Source organism: Asterias amurensis, chromosome 4, assembly GCF_032118995.1.
Source record: "Asterias amurensis chromosome 4, ASM3211899v1".
Taxonomy (NCBI): Eukaryota; Metazoa; Echinodermata; class Asteroidea; order Forcipulatida; family Asteriidae; genus Asterias; species Asterias amurensis.
Window position 1 is genome coordinate 23,022,838 of NC_092651.1, and position 22,380 is coordinate 23,045,217.

General features: G+C 38.5%; 1 protein-coding gene across 1 annotated transcript; it reads left to right on the forward strand.

The window, feature by feature from the left end:
• The first annotated feature begins 9 nt into the window (after positions 1-9).
• Positions 10-22,293, forward strand: LOC139936507 (apoptosis-inducing factor 1, mitochondrial-like). The gene is made up of 17 exons (XM_071931340.1): positions 10-1,247; positions 3,743-3,882; positions 4,693-4,855; positions 6,134-6,255; positions 7,144-7,274; positions 10,306-10,396; positions 11,070-11,154; positions 11,624-11,700; positions 12,205-12,313; positions 12,749-12,793; positions 13,223-13,285; positions 14,754-14,848; positions 15,553-15,693; positions 16,846-16,988; positions 18,632-18,785; positions 19,254-19,409; positions 19,961-22,293. Exons 1-17 carry the CDS (start codon positions 1,160-1,162, stop codon positions 20,036-20,038), a joined length of 1,881 nt encoding a protein of 626 aa, XP_071787441.1. The 5' UTR covers positions 10-1,159; the 3' UTR covers positions 20,039-22,293.
• Positions 22,294-22,380: the final 87 nt, after the last annotated feature.

Genomic DNA, 22,380 nt, shown 5'->3' on the forward strand with positions numbered 1-22,380 from the left:
TTTCTCAAAGGCATACTTTGAGGTGGTTGATATTTTGTGCATCATAATGTTTTTCTGGGGGGGGGGGGGCTCCTCCCTCTTGTTACCCCACTGTATCCAACCTGGCAAAATATCTCCCACTCCAAAAATAAACGGGCGTTATTTGACAGTTTAGATAAAATATGTACTCCAAGCTACACTTTTAAAGGAAGATAGAAAAATGAATAACATTCACAGAACAGGCAAGCTGGGTCTATTTTATTAACACTTGCAATTCCTAAGACAACCAAAGACATCAGTGTTTTTGGCGTTTTAGTGTGGATCAATATTGTGCTTTTAAGTTGGGAGTTATGGTCTTGGTGATTGGGAAATGGCTATCATCAAAGAAAAAAACAAATTTGCCAATGTCACGTGGTAGTTGACTAAAAACCTAAAAATAAGTTGTACATCAATTCATGTTCATCAGGTACAAACATTAGTTTGTAACATAGTGCAAAGTTTTGTAGCCCGTGTTTTTTCTGAACAGAAAAGCTCCCTCTGTAAAATTTCTTTCATCAAAAAGAAATACCATGCAACTTTGTCAGAACTTTGAGAAGTCATAATATTGTGAATTTTATAACTCATATTCATAATTGGAAAGGCCTACATGTAGTTCTTTGACAAGCCGCCTGCAAAAAATAATCATGCACTTGTCTAATTAATTGGCATATCTAAAGCTAACTGGGTCTAGGTCTAAAGTCATTACGACTTGAACAAGTTTATAATCATGAGAAAGTCGTCATTATGGCTGGCTTTATTTTCATAAAACAATAATTGTGCGTAAATACAACAAAATTTGCTCTGTTTTAGCACGGGGGGGTTGCCCTGTGCGCCCTTATCGATCGTCGGAGCGCGCGAGGCGCAAGCGAAAAAAAGTTAGATTTAATTGGCTGTTAATTTAACCAACAGAGGGCGCTAGACACACGTGTTGTTTGAACTAGTCTGGTTTGCAGAATTACAAATACAGTGCTTTAATACTGTAGATAGAGCGCCGGTAACCGGACCAGATGAGACCGGTGTTTTCCGTAAAGGTTTGACTCGACACCGGCCGGTTCGCTATCTTCGCTGAAGCAAACCAAACCAAGTCGTCAGTCAAGACCAACATTACCGAACTAAACAGACTCTTTTAAACCGGATAACAATGTATAAATGCAGATCAGTTTGGCAGGGATGTACGCCTTTGAAGAGGACATTCTCGTCGGCTTTGAAGAAGAAGCAGCTAAACGATGGTGAATATAAATAAATATTTTGTTAACAACTCAACTGTAAGTGTAAGTGTAATGTGGAAGAGACACATCACAGAGGGCCCAGTTCCCGGACGCTAATTTGAACACAGACTGAAGTTTAAATTTAATGCTAACTCTAACAGAACAGTCTCCCAGAGGAAATTAAATCATGATTTTAATCAGAAAAGTTTCCAGTTTCCGTATGGTGCCACCACTTTTCATTCGATATGAAGTAACATTAATAATTAATTAATATCTAAATTTACCTCAATCAAAATCAAATGAGAATTAAGATAAGATGTACTTCTACTAGAAATCCGAAACTATATATATAAGGCGTCTCATATTTAGGGCCTTTTTAACGCTATACGTTTTTCAAATCAGCGTTGATGGGTGTAAGTTTAACGAACCTTAGCCAGCCAGAACTGAAGTTTCCTGTGTACTGAGGTGGATTTCACATAGTTGCGATAACGTAACCCTCCTGCCGACGGCGGAGCCGGAGGGTTACGAGTCGCTTCAATCGAAAAACGGCGAAATGGTCAAACACGTACAATTTCAACAGCTAGTCAACAGATTTGCTCAATTTTTTCCCCTTTCGAAAATCATGACTTAAATTCTAAGAACACGACCTTAATCCTCAATATCTAATAAATAACATTCAACACACTATTGAGAAACTATTTTGAACTAAAGTACAAAAACTTACCAGATCCCGGAGGGAAACAGTCCCAGGTTCTATTTTGAACCTGTCGCTTCGCCATTTTGTGACTTCCCGATGTTCATTGCTGTTAGACTAGACCATTCTGTAAAAGGGGTGTTATAAGGCAGCGCGGCAGTGCGTGTGCGTTGTCCGTTTACTATGCCCGCTGTTCACTCACTTAAAGCCCTGCCGCACTGCAGCACCCCTTTTAACACCCCTTTTACAGACTAGTTCAGTCAAACTCGGCTGCGGCTCGGTCGGCTGGTACCTGCGGTTGGGTTCAGCGCTTGGGGCTGCGCATGGTAACCAGCGACAGGTTCAAAAATAGAACCTGGGAAATTTGTGACTGTTTCGCTCCCGGAATCTGGTAAGTTTTTGTCCTTTTTTTTCAAAATATTTTCTCAATTGTGTTTTTGAATCTTATTCATTAGACATTGAGGATTACGTTCGTGTTCATAGAATTTGTGTCATTATTTTTTAAAGTGGTAAAAAAAGGAGCAAATCTGTTGACTAAAATATTTCGCCGTTTTTCGATTGAAGCGACTCGTAACCCTCCGGCTACGCTGTCGGCAGGAGGGTTACGTTATCGCAACTAGATTTCACAAAGAGTTATGACTAGTCTTATTTCGAGTTAGGACCATTTACTCGTCCTAAACTAACTTAGGACTATCCATGCAATTTGTATATCTCCTAGGACTAGTAGTCTTATTTCGAGTTAGGACCATTTACTTGTCCTAAACTAACTTAGGACTATCCATGCAATTTGTATATCTCCTAGGACTAGTCCTAAGACTAAGTTAGGACTAGTCCTAACTCTTTGTGAAATCAACCCCAGGACACCTAAAGCTTACCCCAACCTACTCAATATACATCATAATGCTTGCATTTTCTTTTCGTTGAGTGAAATTAAAAAACATCGTCTAAAAATACAATTTTCTGCTCGGTACTCACTGTTGTTTTTCTGCCGCATCACACGTCTTTTGCCTTCTCATTATGCAGCCTACTACATTCTGGACTAAACCATTCTGTGAGAGGAGTGTTACAAACCCGTGCGGCAGTGCGTGGGCGCTTTATGCGTGAACGGCGGGTATTATTATTGTAAACAAACAGCGCATGCACTGCCACACAGGTTTGTAACACCTCTTTCACAGAATGGTTTAGTCCAACTAGATGGTGGCTTGGCAGTTCGGCGAGTAGGCTGGTGTACAGCGCTTGGTGGTCGAGTGACTAAAAGATAAAGCGTTGAGCATTATTGAGAAGTCAAAAAACGTGCGATGCGGCAGGAAAACAACAGTAAGTACCCAGCAGAAAATTGTATTTTTTGACGATGTTTTTTAATTTCACTACCTACATGTACATCATACATGTATATGTTGTAATGAAAGTACTTTTGTTCTGTAGTACTGTTGGCAAATGGTTTGGGGCACGTGTGTTGACAGTCGTGATACTGTTGATTCGCGGGTGAGCCTGATAGATTTATATTGAACCCCTTTATACATAAACATTACCAAAAGTGCATACATGTAACACATTTTTATTTAAAGTATCATGGTTAATAGTCCGTGCTTAATAAAAAAAACAAAATAAAATGCTCAAGTTATTGAGGCACTATTAAAAGTGAGGTATCAAGGTTAGTCCATGCTTTGTAAAAAAAAAAATATATATATATCACCATTGTATTGTAGCGTACTTAGCATAAAGTGGGAATATTTGTTGTCCAGCAAGGAGAATTGGAAAGACTGAATTGACTGTGCATCATCTTTGACCCACTTTCCATATTATTTTGTTGTTTTTGTAGCTTTATTCCCAAGAGGTAAGAGGTTGTCACAGCCTGGACCCCTGAGGTTTATGGCAACAGAGTCCGTTGAAGGAGTTGGCAAGTATGGAAACCTCTGGATGATTGGTGGAGTTGTTGGATTCATTGGCATCACAGCATTTGTAAGTTTTGTTTCCAGTTCATTTAAAGTTTGTTACAATTCCAAGCCTGACACTCGTTTACTTGTTTATTCATTTATTCAGGCTTTAAAGACACTGGACACTATTGGTAATTGTCAAAGACCAGTCTTCTCACTTGCTGTATCTCAACATGTGCATAAAATACATGTAACAAACCTGTGAAAATTTGAACTCAATTGGTCGTCGAAGTTGCGAGGTAATAAAATGAAAGAAAAAACACCATTGTCACACGAAGTTGTGTGCTTTCAGATGCTTGATTTCGAGACTTCAAATTCTAAACCTGAGGTCTCGAAATAAAATTCGTGGAAAATTACTTCTTTCTCGAAAACTAATTCACTTCAGAGGGAGCCGTTTCTCACAGTGTTTTATATCATCAACCTCTCCCCATTACTCGTTACCAAGTGAGGTTTTATGCTAATAACTATTTTGAGTAATTACCAATAATGTCCACTGCCTTTAAAAAACAAAACAATATGATAAATAGAAGACTGACAATAAACACACAATCTGACCGAGATAAACGAAAAACAGAGGAATATGTATAAAAACAAACAGCAGCCTAGGGATTGCCACTTCATGGGAGCACAACTTTGACCACCAATTAAGCTCAAATTTTTAAAGGTTTGTTATTTTATGGACATGTTGAGATACACCAAGTGAGACAACTGGTCTTTGATAAATACCAATAGTGTCTGGTGTCTTTAAACACCTTCTTATCATTTCTCCAGAAAAGACCCTGATGTTTCTTCACAGAAACCAATTATCAATTGTCCTCATTCGATCATCTTGCAGGTGTACAAGATGGATCTGATCACACTTGGTCTTCAGCCAGAGCGAAAGTTGGCTGCTGACGTAGCACCAACTACCCCTGCTGAAGTTGAGAGCAGCCCTGCTGCTACAGAAAGCAAAGAACCTGGAGTGGCTGCCACAGAAACAGCTGATGAAGCTGACTCAGGTACCTGCACAACTTTATTTATGACATTTTATTTATCCAGGCTGTTATGTCCACACAGTTCAAAGTATTTTCCATGGGTGCGTTCAGACACGTTATTAAAGTTGGTTTAACTCATGATTCAACTCGATCGAGTTCAACTCGGTGTGTCTGAACAGATGTAAAGTTAGTCCGAATTGAGTTCAACCCACAAAAGATAAACCGTCCAGGGAGGGGTTTATCTTTAGACCGCTTCAGGTTTATCTTTTAACACTGTGTGTGGACAGAATAAAAAAGACCACATCCGGTTTAACTCACAACAGGCGACCCATTGACCTTCGTAATCGTTACGTAAATACACTGTGACCAATGAACAGGACAATAAACAGGTTGTTAGAGTAACGGGGTCGCGTTTTCTTTTACCACTTAAAACCAAAGATAAACCGGATCGGGTTTAACTCGGTGCTGTCTGAACGCAAAGGGGTTTTATTTTTACGATCACCCCCTGCTGCTCGTAAAAGTTATAAACCGGTTCGGGTCTAACTTAGTACGCTGTCTAAACATACCCTAAGTGAAACATTACAATGTGGGATTTGAGGCATTGCATGGTGAGGTATCAATTTTGGTTTGTGGTAGCACCAAGATTCAATACTACTTACTAGACTAACCAATTTATCACTTATTGAAATACACCGAGGCTTGAATTTTACACTTGCTTAGATGTTAAAGAAAGTCTTTCTAACAGAGCCCCTGTACTGCATCTCTATGGAACTCCTTGCTTGGTGCCTGTTTACCTCCATCATACAATCTAGACTGTTTTAAAGGATTTGGGTACTTTTTGTTACACAAGACACAATGTCCACAGATTTACAATAAACTTACACCGTTTGCAGATAATGGTAGTAGAAAGCTTCCCTGAAAATATTAGATGCTGAGGTGCTGTAGTTTTTGAGAAATGAGTAGCCTTGTTTGGGGCAAACTTGCATTAACAAGTAAATGAAGCAAGCTGCATTTATGTTAAATTTGCATCAGGGATAAAAATATTATTTTGGTTTTATCTGTGCACCGATGTGTTTAAGCATTGTATACTCAATACTTTCTCAAGTTTTGTGAAAATAATCATGTGGGTATATTACTTGGATTCAAACCAAAGACCTTCTAGAAAATACCATCGAGAGTGACCGGCGGCTAGAGGCAGTTCAAATCCTGTGTTTTAGCAGCCACAATTTATGTTAAGTTTGCATCAAGGCTCCACTGCATAATGTCGCACTTTGACTGAAACCTTGTGTTTTCTTTCTTCAGGCTCTCCGGCAGTACCTGCCCCAGCAGTCTTCCCAGAGCATGTCCCGTATGTCATTGTCGGAGCTGGTACGGCAGCATTTGCAGCATTTAGAGCTATAAGATCAAGCGACCCTAAGGCAAAGGTAAAGAAAAATAACATGGGTCATGGAAAGAAATTGAGATCATACATTTGCAAATTAAGAGGTGGTAACAAACATGACAATATCTTTCTTGCTCACAAGCATACTGATCAAAACCCTTAAATACACAACATCGATTTGATTATCTGGTCTCCTTTTCTGTTGGTGTATTTGGGGTGTTGATGAACCACCCAAGATGTGTTTGATAAACTCTTCTCCTTTTCTTATTGGTGTATTTGAGGTGTTGATGATATACCCAAGATGTGTTTGATAAACTCTTCTCCTTTTCTTATTGGTGTTTTTAAGTTGTTGGTGAAATACCCAAGATGTGTTTGATAAACTCTTCTCCTTTTCTTATTGGTGGATTTAAGGTGTTGGTGAAATACCCAAGATGTGTTTGATAAACTCTTCTACTTTTCTTATTGGTGTATTTAAGGTGTTGGTGAAATACCCAAGATGTGTTTGATAAACTCTTCTCCTTTTCTTATTGGTGGATTTAAGGTGTTGGTGAAATACCCAAGATGTGTTTGATAAGCTCTTCTCCTTTTCTTATTGGTGTATTTAAGGTGTTGGTGAAATACCCAAGATGTGTTTGATAAACTCTTCTCCTTTTCTTATTGGTGTATTTAAGGTGTTGGTGAAATACCCAAGATGTGTTTGATAAACTCTTCTACTTTTCTTATTGGTGTATTTAAGGTGTTGGTGAAATACCCAAGATGTGTTTGATAAACTCTTCTCCTTTTCTTATTGGTGTTTTTAAGTTGTTGGTGAAATACCCAAGATGTGTTTGATAAGCTCTTCTCCTTTTCTTATTGGTGTATTTGAGGTATTGATGAAATACCCAAGATGTGTTTGGTAAACTGGTGTTTTATTCTTATTGGTGTATTTCAGGTGTTGGTGATAGGTCAGGAGGATTACACACCATACATGAGGCCACCACTCTCTAAAGAATTGTGGTTTAGTGAAGACAAGGAAGCCATCGCTAATCTCAGATTCACACAGTGGAATGGCAAAGAGAGAAGGTCAGTCATTTAAAGACATTATGAAAAAAGAATAACCCTTGTCACACGAAGTTGTGTGCTTTCAGGTGCTTGATTTCGAGACCTCGAATTCTAAATCTGAGGTCTTGAAATCAAGTTCATGGAAAATTACTTCTCTCTCGAAAACTACGTCACTTTAGAGGGAGACGTTTCTCAAAATGTTTAAAACTATCAACCTCTCCCCATTACTTGTTACCAAGTAAGGTTTATGCTTACTTGTTTTGAGTAATTACCAACAACTCTTTTCCTGGGAAATTGGCATATCCTTGGGGGAATAGCCACTATTGCTCTGGAGTAGGGGTAAGCTGAAAAACTTGGGGTATTCTTGAAATGTGCAACCGGAACACCATGTAATTGGGATAGGGTACGAAAGTGTGCCGGGGTAACTGTGTGGTGAAAAATTCACAAGGCTGATTTCCACAGATACATTATAAGAGATACAGTGTGAAAATCACGTGAAGTTTTTATCTTCTTTTGTGTCAACGAAACACTATTAGGCAAGCTGTGCTATTCAAAGTTGAATGTCAAACAGTTTACTAGTGCAGTCCTCGATCCAACACCATACAGTAACTCAACACCCAAACTGTTGGACTCTGATTATGTTGGTATGCCTGATCCCATGTAAAGCATGATCAGTTTACTAGTGCAGTCCTCGATCCAACACCATACAGTAACTCAACACCCAAACTGTCGGACTCTAATTATGTTGGTATGCCTGATCCCATGTAAAGCATGATCAGTTTACTAGTGCAGTCCTCGATCCAACACCATACAGTAACTCAACACCCAAACTGTCGGACTCTAATTATGTTGGTATGCCTGATCCCATGTAAAGCATGATCAGTTTACTAGTGCAGTCCTCGATCCAACACCATACAGTAACTCAACACCCAAACTGTTGGACTCTGATTATGGTGGTATGCCTGATCCCATGTAAAGCATGATCAGTTTACTAGTGCAGTCCTCGATCCAACACCATACAGTAACTCAACACCCAAACTGTCGGACTCTAATTATGTTGGTATGCCTTTTCCCATGTAAAGCATGATCAGTTTACTAGTGCAGTCCTCGATCCAACACCATACAGTAACTCAACACCCAAACTGTTGGACTCTGATTATGGTGGTATGCCTGATCCCATGTAAAGCATGATCAGTTTACTAGTGCAGTCCTCGATCCAACACCATACAGTAACTCAACACCCAAACTGTCGGACTCTAATTATGTTGGTATGCCTGATCCCATGTAAAGCATGATCAGTTTACTAGTGCAGTTCTCGATCCAACACCATACAGTAACTCAACACCCAAACTGTCGGACTCTGATTATGTTGGTATGCCTGATCCCATGTAAAGCATGATCAGTTTACTAGTGCAGTCCTCGATCCAACACCATACAGTAACTCAACACCCAAACTGTCGGACTCTAATTATGTTGGTATGCCTGATCCCATGTAAAGCATGATCAGTTTACTAGTGCAGTCCTCGATCCAACACCATACAGTAACTCAACACCCAAACTGTTGGACTCTGATTATGGTGGTATGCCTGATCCCATGTAAAGCATGATCAGTTTACTAGTGCAGTCCTCGATCCAACACCATACAGTAACTCAACACCCAAACTGTCGGACTCTAATTATGTTGGTATGCCTGATCCCATGTAAAGCATGATCAGTTTACTAGTGCAGTCCTCGATCCAACACCATACAGTAACTCAACACCCAAACTGTTGGACTCTGATTATGGTGGTATGCCTGATCCCATGTAAAGCATGATCAGTTTACTAGTGCAGTCCTCGATCCAACACCATACAGTAACTCAACACCCAAACTGTCGGACTCTAATTATGTTGGTATGCCTGATCCCATGTAAAGCATGATCAGTTTACTAGTGCAGTTCTCGATCCAACACCATACAGTAACTCAACACCCAAACTGTCGGACTCTGATTATGTTGGTATGCCTGATCCCATGTAAAGCATGATCAGTTTACTAGTGCAGTCCTCGATCCAACACCATACAGTAACTCAACACCCAAACTGTCGGACTCTGATTATGGTGGTATGCGTGATCCCATGTAAAGCATGATCAGTTTACTAGTGCAGTCCTCGATCCAACACCATACAGTAACTCAACACCCAAACTGTTGGACTCTGATTATGGTGGTATGCCTGATCCCATGTAAAGCATAATCAGTTTACTAGTGCAGTCCTCGATCCAACACCATACAGTAACTCAACACCCAAACTGTTGGACTCTGATTATGGTGGTATGCCTGATCCCATGTAAAGCATGATCAGTTTACTAGTGCAGTCCTTGATCCAACACCATACAGTAACTCAACACCCAAACTGTTGGACTCTGTTTATGTGGTATGCCTGATCCCATGTTAAGCGTAATCAGTTTACTAGTGCAGTCCTCGATCCAACACCATACAGTAACTCAACACCCAAACTGTTGGACTCTGTTTATGTGGTATGCCTGATCCCATGTAAAGCATGATCAGTTTACTAGTGCAGTCCTCGATCCAACACCATACAGTAACTCAACACCCAAACTGTTGGACTCTAATTATGTTGGTATGCCTGATCCCATGTAAAGCATGAGCAGTTTACTAGTGCAGTCCTCGATCCAACACCATACAGTAACTCAACACCCAAACTGTCGGACTCTGTTTATGTGGTATGCCTGATCCCATGTTAAGCGTAATCAGTTTACTAGTGCAGTTCTCAATCCAACACCATTCAGTAACTCAACACCCAAACTGTTGGACTCTGTTTATGGTGGTATGCCTGATCCCATGTAAAGCATAATCAGTTACTAGTGCAGTCCTCAGTCCAAACCAAGCTCAACACCCAAACTGTTGGACTCAGGATTATGGTGGTAGGCCTGATCCCATGTAAAGCAGTCCTCAGTCCAATAGAGTCCAACAAAATATGCAATAAGATTTTGCATGGCTGTTAATAGTAAGTGTTAAAGATTTATCTCTTATCATCTGTTCATTTTGATGCAGTATTCTTTTTGAGCCGGAGTCTTTCTACTGCGATCCAACAGACCTCATGGGACGAGAAAATGGAGGTGTGGCCATCTTAAAGGGAGCAAAGGTAACTTGAAGCTTTTTCAAGCGTGATCTTTCCTTGTCTGATTTCCAATACTTCAGTGTCCTTGAAAGGAAAAATCAGCAAAACTTAGACTGAATAACCTGAAAAGTGTAGTAAACCCTACATGTACACCATATGACCAAGTAGGTCAACCATGCCCAGTAAAATGTTCCTACTTTTTTCCAGGGACCAAATATCCTGCCGTTTTTGTCTCCACTATTTCAGTGATTTCTGTAGGCAAATGAAGGTTCTTCAACTGACTCCGCGGCAGTACAGTTAATTACGATCCTAAAGCTTAAGTAGTAGTCCACTCTAATTTCTATACCATCCGCCCTGGTAATAGTTAAAAAATCTACCTGACAAGTAGATACACACACATGGTGTTACCGCAAACTAAATATACATTGATACCACACCATGCAATGCCTCAAATCATATATAAGTGAAGTGATGTTATTCATTTTAACTAGTAGATAAATAACTTTTTAAACCCCCCTATTAATTAACTTGCATTTTATCTTTTTCATTACCAGGCTTTTGAGATGATATATCGTATTGGTCCTGGTGCTATGCAGAGGCAATATAGGCCCTAGGAAATGTTCCCTTTGTCAACTTACTCAAGTTTGGTTTATGATATTAATCTGGATTGATTGATTTCATTTGATCTGTTTTTCAGGTTGTTTCTCTGGATGTTCATGAAAAGGCACTAACCCTGGCCGATGGTAAAACCATCAAATACGACAAGTGCCTCCTGGCTACAGGTAAATATTAATATTTTGCTCTGAATATGAAGCAGTTTCATGAATCCTGTAAGCAGAAGTTTTTTGCTTATTGAACAGTATCCAGTACATCACATCTGCTTTACTTTAAACAATGAAAGGGCTCACTAACTTGCTGGCCCTTTATATAGTGTCTACTTTATACCAACTGCAAATAAAGTGACACAACATTGTAAATTCATTTTGTCTGTCAAATCTGCTTAATAAAATAAGAGCTAGTTTCCGTGGTTTTCCAATAAATCATTCTAAAAAATACAGCATTTAATTATCACTTTTTTTCTATTTCAGACATAAAGAGTTAGGGAAAGGTTACCTTAGCCTTTTACTTTTAATTACACTGGTACATTTTTAATGATAAAACTGACAGTTATTTTATTTTATTTTTTTGTCGCAATAATATATATTACGTAATAAACCCCACATAAACCCATGAGTTATTTTTGATATTTAGGCGGTACACCAAGAAATCTTCCAGCAATCCGGAAAGCAGGAGAGGAGGTTGAAAAAAGAACGACATTATTTAGAACTGTGAGTAGCCCTTAAATAAGTAACGATTAAGTTTTACAGTTTTCTTTCATCCATTATTTTAAACTGTATTAACATGGAGTCATTCATGAATAACATGGAGTCATCCGTGTTGTTAAATCCTTTCAATACCATTGTCTGTCGAGTTTACTCGACCGCGCAATGCAAGCTTCCTTACCATTGTCGAGTTTTCTCAAGATTAAGTTTTACAGTTTTCTTTCATCCATTATTTTAAATTGTGTTAACATGGAGTCATTCATGAATAACATGGAGTCATCCATGTTGATTAATCATTTCAATGCCATTGTCTGTCGAGTTTACGGGAAAAAATATTCAAATATCTGGTTAATTTTAGATAGTTGGCCAGCGGTTAACCGAATACCAAATTTCACTATTCACCTATCCAGCACTTAAACAATTCCAACTCCATGATTATTCTTGACTTGGTGAGCTCATGGCCAAACTGCATAATTTGATAAGTTCCGTCATGCCTTTTCCATGTCACAGATAAAAGACTTTAAGAGTCTAGATGAGATTACACAGACGGCCAAGAACATTGTTATTATCGGGGGTGGATTCCTAGGCAGTGAGCTGGCCTGTGCACTTGGAAGGCGAGGTAAGTTGAACTGATTTAGAACATTGTTACTGGGGGGGGGGGGGGGGGTTCCTTGGCAGTGAGCTGGCCTGTGCACTTGGAAGGCGAGGTAAGTTGAACTGATTTAGATTCCACCAATGATGACATTGGATGGGAAGGTAGTTTAAAGGGAAGGTACACGTTTGGTAATTACTCAAAACAAATATTAACTTAAAAACTGACTTGGTAACGAGCATTGGAGAACTGTTGATTGTATAAAACATTGTGAGAAACGGCTCCCTCTGAAATAACATAGATTTTGAAGTAGAGGTTATTTCTTACAATGTATGTTAACATAGCTCTGCAAACCTGTAGAAACAAGCACTATGATCATATTCTATAACAGGGTGCGGAAGAATGAGTTTTTCTTGAAACTGTCCATTTATTTCTTTTCATTTTCCTATTCCTTCCATCTAGGCAAAGAAACGGGTATGAAAGTCACACAAGTCTTCCCTGAAAAAGGTACACATTGAATTCCTATCTGTAAATCTGTAGAATGTCAAATCTTAGTATTGAAGTGTCTGTTCTGTTTCGATTGCCCTTCAATTCAAAGTTAAATACTTAATGTCCTATATTTATTAAGTAATCAGCCACAAGGGAAACTTACTGGGCAAGTTATTTCATAATTTAAGGTTTTAACAAATTGACTAGAGCACGACTTTATCCTACGACCTCCAGATTAATGGCAGGCTCTCTAAAATCTGAGCTATTTAGCGGTATTTTGGTAATCTCCCTAGTTTGTCAATACATTTGTTTGGGTTGCAGTAACCCTTAGCAGAAATATTCGATGAGCACCATTTTTAGGTTGATGAAATTTAGTCCAGGACAAAATGACAAGATTCAAGACAGATTCTTAACTCTGAAAAAAATTGTGTGGTTTTCATCTTATAGGAAACATGGGAAGAGTTCTACCAGAATATCTCAGTAAATGGACAAAGAAGAAGGTTAAAAATGGTAAGTGAATTGTGCAGACATATCGTTTTAATTGTTGTCTGATTTTTTTTTCAGCCAAGCATAAGTTTGTCAGGCTAGGTCAAAACTCTTTAACATAACTTTATGATCAAAACCCCACATTGTATTTTAAAAAACAAACATTCAAGTAACAAAATAAAAGGAAGTTCTATTTAAAAAGTTATAAAAGCTAGTTAACTTGTGGCTTAAACATGTCAAAACCTCTTTTGGGAGGAGCGGGGGTTCTGAAAAGAGCTGATGTGGTCTTGACGTGTCAATTAACAGACTCTGCTTGTTTCTCCTGAAGATGAGTAGAGTTTACTGTTCCAAACATCAAGACCACATTGGTGCTTCTCAGAGCTAAACCTCTTATGAAAGAAATTTTAACATGGTTGTACATGTACAAATATATTTATATTTTTCAACTTATTTACTTTCATTTGAGAAGTTACTATAACTACATGTATAGTCTTTTGTCAAAATGTAAAGTCTCAAATATTAGTTAACAAATGGAAGGAAGTATTGAAAATTGGGAATAAAACTTAAATTTTGGAAAAAACTTAGTAGTAAGGTTTGAGGAGACCCCATGTATAATTTCTTTTGTGAGTAGTGGTGGCTCTGTGTGGCTCGACGTTACGGTCGGTGTGCTCTGACCGCTTTCTGTAGAGATCATCTTCCAGTTACAGATGGGTCAGAGCACACTGACTAAAACATTGAGCAGAACAAACCAGGGCCCAATTTCATAGAGCTGCTAAGCACAACAATTTGCTTAGCATGAAATTTCTGCCTCGATAGAAACAAGATTATCAACTAAATTTCCACCTGATTTTCAGGATGAGCAAACAACAGCTGAAATTTGGTTGGTAATCCTGTTTTAATCAAGGAAGAAATTTCATGCTAAGCATTTTTTTTTGTGCCTAGCAGCTCTATGAAATTGGGTCCTGTTCTTCTCAGAGCCATCTGGCACCACTGCTTACAAAAGATGTTTCGACCCCCAAAAAACCTTACTTTCTTATAATTGAGAATGCTTGGATAAAGCGCCTTGTAGAGGAGAGATGTAGCGAGAGGGGAGAAAAGGTAGAATAGAGAAAAATTGAAGGAGCGAACAGGACGTGAAAAACAAGACAACCTCTCTGAATACTTGCTACTAATTAAGCTTACTTGCTTGCTTAAGTCGAGTGGTCTCGAGTCACGACTGTTCCCCAAGCCTTCCTGTCCCCCATTGCTGACTTGAAATCTGTTGATTCAAGTCCTGTGTCCATTTTAAGAATGTCAGTGTAAGTTAGTGTTGGTCTACCACGTTTCCTCCTCCCATGCTTAGGAGTCCACAGAACAATATTTTACACTGGTTCGTCTTTGCTCCTGAAGCAGTCACCAGCAAAACGCATCCTTCTCTGTCTGATTTTTGAACTCAAATGTGTACCTGTCCTGTTCTAATGTTTACATTGATTTCTTTTCATTTCTACTACAGAGGGAGTAGAGGTAGTTCCTGGGGCCTTCTTGAAGTCTGCTGGTTTTGATAAAGCCAATGAGCAGGTCACCATCAAGCTTAGCAATGGTAGAAAGGTAAGCAAATCGGGTACCGGAGGGTAATCAGATAATATTTAGTAGTCCTTCAGATGATTTTGGCTAGGTTCAATGCTAGGTCCAATAGACCGATCCATTAAGCTCCAACCCATTGCGTATTGACCAATTACAACGCAATGAAGGTCCGCCATGCGTATGCGTATCTCGGTGCGCGCAGCAGAGTTGTGCAGAAAGGCATTGGAGAGCCCCACGTGTCCTTGCTCACCCGTGCGTCATGATCGATTTATCGCACGCTTCAAGAGGGGCTCTTAAGGTCAGATCCATTTTCCAATAGATAGTGTCCTCATGAAAATGGGGAGGAAGTTACAAGTCTCTAAACTCACATGAAAATTGTGTAAAATTATACTTTATTTGTACTTTTTTAGACTGAAAATTGAAACGTGACATCATTGGATGTCAAAATATAGAATATCTACATTTCCAAACCAGAATTATTTTGTCTCGAAACGTTTTTCAAAATTTAATATGCCGGAACTTCAATAAGGAGTTCTTCAAGAAGGATGTTTTTTAATTACAAGAAAAACTGAGTTGGGATCCCAACCAACTATGGTCAACGGAGGTGGAAGGCGAAAAAGAAACCACTGAACCAACCCGATCCCTATTCTGCCAAAACAGCTCTCTCATTTATTGTTCAGGATTTGATGAGTTAAGATCTATGCAATTTTGCCCTTTCTTCACTGCAGTTGAACGCAGATCACATAGTGGTAGCCGTTGGTCTTCAGCCTAATGTTGACCTTGCAAAATCTTCAGGTCTTGAGATAGATGATGACTTGGGCGGGTACCGAGTCAATGCTGAGCTGGAGGCCAGGAGTGGGGTCTTTGTGGTAAGTTGTTATTACTCTTCAAACATTAGAGAGGTTTCGCAGGTGTACGGGGACAGATACGGATACTGATACTTCGACACTTTGTGAGTTCACGTGATGCGTATCCGTGACTATCATATTCTGCATACACGTTAGCAACGGATACGGGAGCTCATACACGTCGTAGAAAAATGGACACTGTTTTGCAGACTTTTAGTTGTGTTTTTGTCCCAGATCAAAACAATTTTCCCATGGATTTGCTTTCACTGGTATCATGCTTGATATAGGTAGAAAATTGCTAGTCATGTGAGTAGAAGCAAAACGATGAGAAAATGCAGTGTATAAAACACGGGGGTCTCTATGGGTCATGTTTGTCAGAAGAACGCTCTTAACACTCATAATGAATGCGAGCGCACTCAAATGAATACCTGGAAACAAAATCCAACAAGCGGCCGACGTCAACGGATATGGTTATCATATCCGTATCTATATCTGTATCCGTACGCATGCGAAACCTCTCTATTACTGTTCAAACACTCCTGATGATGTTTTACTCTAACTTGTCTACGCCTATGGGGTTTGAGGCACTGCATGGTGAGGTTCCAATGTATTTTGAGGGTTTGCAATGACACCATGAATATCTACTTGCTGGGTAGATGATGTTTTAACAGCGAAAATAGTAGTCCTGGTCCTACCTTCTACTTAGGTAGTGGTTTATGAGTGGGACAGTTCTTTTCAGAAGTCTCCCAAAATCAAAAGATCTGTTCCGTGGTGCTAGAAAATTATAGCAAGACAAATTCTCAAAAGAACATTACTGTTGATCAACGATCCTGGTGTAAAATCCTCTTCTACACAGATTTGTTGGTATGTGTGCAGAAGGTCTCCAACATGTCACTTCTGTACGTACCTTCACTCACAACACCCTATTTGCTGCATCTTCTCACCCCTGTATTGCGTCTGTTTTAAAGCCAGGAATTATTCTGCTAACGTTTACCCTGGTATTCAAAACACTGCTGACTCGGTCTTAAATGATCTGTGAAAACCTTGCAAGGTCATTGCCAATTAAGACCTCATCACCACTCTATTCTTCCCCCATTCAAAGCCACAGTGTATGATATTAAATGATCACACAGTGAGAGGGTTAACTTAACTTCCTGCTGTTGATACTTGTAGGCTGGTGATGCTGCTTGTTTCTATGATATCAAGCTGGGTAGGAGGCGAGTAGAGCACCATGATCATGCTGTAGTCAGTGGTAGACTCGCTGGAGAAAACATGACAGGAGCCAAGAAACCATACTGGCATCAATCCATGTTCTGGTTAGTATGACTTCATAAGTGTTCAGTTTGGTTTTTACCCATATATACACAAATTTTATGTTTTAAAACATTCCGTTGATAAGCTTCGGCTTCTTGTGTAATGCCTCCACTTAGTAGTTTTCTTGTAATAATTGTTTTGTTTTCTTTCAAGTGGAAATACATGTTTGTTAAATTAAATGTAACTGTATACTCGGTACTTTCCTAATTTTTTTAAATACTCTGTGAATATTCTTAAACCCGATGCAAATTATTATTAGAAAACTATTAGATTTAACAAATGTTGTTCTGCACTTTGGTATTAAATATTTCTGAGTTTTCAAGCGTTAAGCCCGGTTCATACTTCCTGTGTATGCGATACGAATGTTGACGTCACAAATTTGCAACAAATAATTCGCAGGGGTTGTGTTGTGCTCTACTCTGTAGCGAATATCGCAATGAGGGCAGAGTTGTGACGTCAAATTCACGTCATATTTCGCATCGCATTCACAGGAAGTATTAAGCGGGCTTTGCTTGACAGGGAAATAGATTTGGAAATTTGAATGGAATTTAAACTCAATATGATTGGTTGCAGGGCTGCTACTTTACTGAAGCAATGAGGTTGCTAGACATTATTCCCCCTGGAATTGCCTTGATGCCCCTTTAAACACTCCAGTACAAAGTATTAATTTCTTTACAGTAGAGGTACCTTTAATCGGGGAAATGTGTCTTGCTGTTAGATTCTCAGACATCTTATCTTGTAGTTTGATCGTCTTTTTCTATGCCCTGCCGGCGAAGCAAGCGGAAGTCTGGCTTAAAGTTGATTGCCTTGTCCTTTTGTGTTTGTGTGTGTCCATGTGTTTTTGTGTAATCATTGTTCATGTGATTACTCAAATAAGACTCGCCATATCAACTCCAAACTTACTGTGTGGATTGGTCTTGGGATCCTCCAGATTCATATTGTTTTTTTCTTTTCATTGTAATCATTGTTCATGTGATTACTCAAGTAAGACTCGCCATATCAACTCCAAACTTAGTGCGTGGATTGGTCTTGGGATCCTCCAGATTCTTATTGTTTTTTCTTTTCAATTTTATTGCCTTTGTTCCCCTCCTGCATACTTCGCCCTCATTAACTTAATTCGTTTCTGCTCCTAGTTTTCTTTTACTCTTGTTTAAGTTTGTTTTTTACTATTTGTTAAAGTTTTCGATTTTCATTACTCGTATGTAATTATCTACTTATTTAAGTGTTTACATTTTTTTCTTGTGAAGAATGCCTTTTCTTTGATGTATTTGTTTCTTTGTAATTTGATTAGGAAATATCTTGGTCAAGTAAATAATAATAGTAGTAATAGATTTACCTAGATCTTAAAGTCATCTCAGACTGTCCTATGTATACATACTACAATTATTGCGTAAATCTCAGCTTAGGAATAATGATGGGGAATTTTGAAACACTAGGTGGCAGCAGACTCTCAGGGGAGCTAGATCGCAGCAGACTTACCGAGTAAAATTACATTTAAACGTAGTTCTGAGCATGCACAGACTGCCAAGAACAATGAATTGATCTGGTAAGTCTACCCCCACAGTGCTTCTTGAAAGTCTTTAATTGCTAAATCAATATTTACTCTATAGAAACTTAACTTCCTAATTAATTGCTGATTTCCCAGGAGTGATTTAGGTCCGGAGGTTGGGTATGAAGCAATAGGGATTGTTGATTCCAGTCTACCTACGGTTGGTGTATTCGCTAAAGCCACGCCCAAAGACACGCCCAAAGCTGTCGTTGAACAAACCGGAGAGGGCATTAGGTCAGAGACAGAGAGTGTAAGTATTTGGTGACATTCCTTCATTTCCAATAAATGGATTCAAATAGCTTTAGGAGCCAGACAGTTACTTTTTATCTTTTAATAATCCACTTTTTACTAGTTATTGACTTTGTTCATTGTTTGATATTAAATTGTATAAGTTCCTTGAATAAAGGAAATTAACTATCCAATATTTTATATAAATCTTACATCACCAATGTGGCAAACAAATGGGTCATGCATCTTTAACTGGTTACACCCCACCCGACCCCCCCCCCCCAAAAAAAAATGGTACATAAAACATTTGTTTTTGTTCATTTCTATCCATTCCAAAGCTTACTTTACACAAAGATAGTTATGGTAAGCATTACATTCAGCATTACGTTGACAACCACCAAACGATGACCCTACCTTTCACTTGCATTGAAATTACAATATTTTGGGTAAGCCTGTAGTCTTAATTGTATGAAAACATTTCAACTTACAGGTAGCTGATGTGACAGTCCCAGATGTGACCCCTGCAGTAACCGCACCTGTTGCAGCGGAGGATTATGGGAAAGGTGTGGTATTCTACCTTAAAAATGACTTGGTGGTCGGTATTGTCTTATGGAATGTCTTCAATAAAATGCCCATTGCAAGAAAGGTAAGAAGATGTCATTAGATCGGCATTTTGAAATCTATAACGATAAATAAAGATATTCTATAGTGAGGTTATTTTTTGTCTCAGTTTTGCTCTAGATCCTCAGTAAAATTTATGGTCTAAACATTTTTGATGCAAACTAGAATGATAGATGACCAGAATCAAATATTTGCGGCTTTGGTCCAAGTTTTTATTTTGTATTTTCTTGGGGGGTTTTATGGAAGTCGCCCATCTATCACAAGGTTCAAAAAGCCACTTGAGGTGCTGGCTACACAAGGCTCTATAAAAATAAAGCGCAGAGAATTAAGTTAAACATGTTAAAGGAAACCCATACACACTATGTTAGAACTGGGACAGATTATGTTATGCTTATGTTGTGATACACCTAGATAGAGTACTTGTCTTTCACAATTACCAAAGGTGTACAGTGCCTTTAAGGATTTTACTCTAGATGCCAACAATTCTTGATTTTATCAATCTAGATAATGTGAGCAACAGTTTCATTGAGCCAGCGGTACTCAACTTTTCTTTCTGAATCCATTTTCTTCTTGCAGGTTATCAAGGAAGGAAAAGAATACAGTGACCTCAGTGACCTCGCTAAATTATTCAACATTCACGGGACGCAAGAATGAAACGGCCTTTTCTAGTCTAGCTATTAAATTGTATTAATACAAATATAGATAAAGATTTTTATTATAAATGCATCTTCTGCGAAAAGAACGTCAGTTGCTTATTATCTTTTGGCTTACTTTAGAGGGAGGGTATTACCTGTTGTAACTACACCAAAAATGAATAACCTTCAAGCCTTATAGTGTATAACATTTTGAGAAACAATTCCCTTCTGAGGAATGTGGTTTGAAAAAAATGGATTCAAAAACATTTCAATTTCTCAGATTGTGTATTCCAATTACGGATTATTCTTACTGTGTGGAAATAACCGCTCCATATTTTCGGCATTATCTCAAACTCTACCAACTTTTGAAATTAAAATTTCCAAAGGTTAGTTGTAGTGTACATAATGTCCCATTTGGATAGGATTAAAGAATGGAAGGGTTCTAAAAACCACAGGTATACTTTGCACACAAGAATACAGTCTTATGTTGATAAAAATGTTTCACTAGGAAATTTCTAAAGAGAGTTGATGTCCTTATTCACTCAAGGTGTTTTTCCACAACATTTTCTTAATTGGCTTACGGAGCACTTATGGAGCGCCCTCAAGTTTAACTTTATGCAATTTTTAAGATGGCTGACTTGTTTATCCACAAAAGAAAATCCCCAATCCTGCTGTGATTTGTTTTTCTTTTACAAAGGGGGTTAGAAGAGACTGAATATGACCTTCATTTTGCCGAAGGCTATTGTGTATACCTGGATTCCAGACCTTTGTACAAATGTGGCATACCTGAAAGGACAGGCTGCCACTTTTGTTTATCATTGTATTTGGCTCAATTGGAGAAAAGTCTGAGCGTGTTGACAGCCAGCATACCATGGCAGATTATTGGCCATGGGTTCAGACGAGGTTTTGCGATTCACTGTGAACACATACTCGCATTTACTCACACTTACCACGCGAGGGTTTTTTACAGAAGGTAATGGTGAAAGACTTCTCTTTTTGAGAAAACAATATCAATTCTTGATGTCGAGAATTACGGATTTATTTCAAATGTCATCGGACATGGCGAAACGTGCGGAAACAAGGGTGGGTTTTCACGTTTTTTTCTCCCGATTCCGATGACCAATTGAGCCTAAATTTTCACAGGTTTGTTATTTTATATATAAGTTGTGATACACGAAGTGTGGGACAATACAATTTACTGATTGTGCACAATGGCTTTAAAAATCACACAAAAGAATACATATACAGTCTTATGTTGATAATTTGTTTCACTAGGAAATTTCTGAAGAGAGTTGCCGTTGATGCCCTTAACCAAGTAAGGTGTTTTTCCACAATATGTTCTTAATTGGCTTACCATTGAACTTTTTAATTTTATTTTTAGGAGCAGACAATCTTTATCGGTGAGTTAATTAAAGGCAAATACGAATGCTTAGTAATTTATTTGTGGTGTGTATTTTTCGAACAGTGGGGAAAGGCATTGTGCCAACCATGCCTTAATTCTTTCCTTTAATTTGTCTACACAGAAAAAAAAGAGAGTTATAAGTTTGTTTCTAAAACGGACAAATATTTATTATGTTTGAAAAATTTGTGGAAAAGCACTGATTGGGCAGTTGAGAAACTTCCTATTTAATATTTTTTTTTAAATCCACCAATCAGATTGGGATATAGCTTTTTTCTTTTCAGGCAGGTTGCCTTGGTGATCTAAGTTGCCATGGTCGGCCATCTTGATTCAATCAAAGTAACCATACCAAAGCTAAAGAGCTAGAATAGTCGGGTACCTTTTTTTGAATATTTAATGTGGTGTTCATAACGCATATTAGCTCGGCCTTCCTGTAGGCATGATTTGTACAATAGAAGAGAACACAACCTTTCATTTAAATGAAGATTGCAGTGTTCAGCTTTTGATAGAAGGGTGCATTTTGAAGAAAGACGGTATGCTAAAGCTCATTTATCAGCGGATATTTTGGGGCAATACTTGGACTTGGGTGGAAAGTAATCAACAAAATATAAAGACTCCAATAATACTGTTATGTGTCAGATCTTGAGTGGCAAAGCTCTTGTGTTTTACTGTTGATTGATCCCAACTAAGCATCGCCCAATCTTAATTTATTGTACTCGGAATTTGTGTTATTCACTGAAATCTTGAATGTTTGCGAGGTATATGTAACTTTAAAAAAAGAATTATGGTTTTATGAAAGAAAACGATGCTAGTGAAAAAGATTTGATGAATGAGTGAATATTTCTTGTGAGAAAGATTAAAATAAATCTTCTAAATTAAGACTCGGTTTGTCTTTTATTTCAGGTGTAGTTGGCGTATAGGTTCATGGCCCTCCTGGCCTCTTTAATAATTACTAACTCTTA

Excerpts from the sequence above, each read along its gene's own strand:
- LOC139936507 (XM_071931340.1), top strand. The coding sequence starts at position 1,160 with ATGTATAAATGCAGATCAGTTTGGCAGGGATGTACGCCTTTGAAGAGG. Across the intron at positions 11,155-11,623 it reads CAAGTGCCTCCTGGCTACAG|GCGGTACACCAAGAAATCTT; the intron begins GTAAATATTAAT and ends TTTGATATTTAG. Across the intron at positions 15,694-16,845 it reads CCAGGAGTGGGGTCTTTGTG|GCTGGTGATGCTGCTTGTTT; the intron begins GTAAGTTGTTAT and ends TGATACTTGTAG.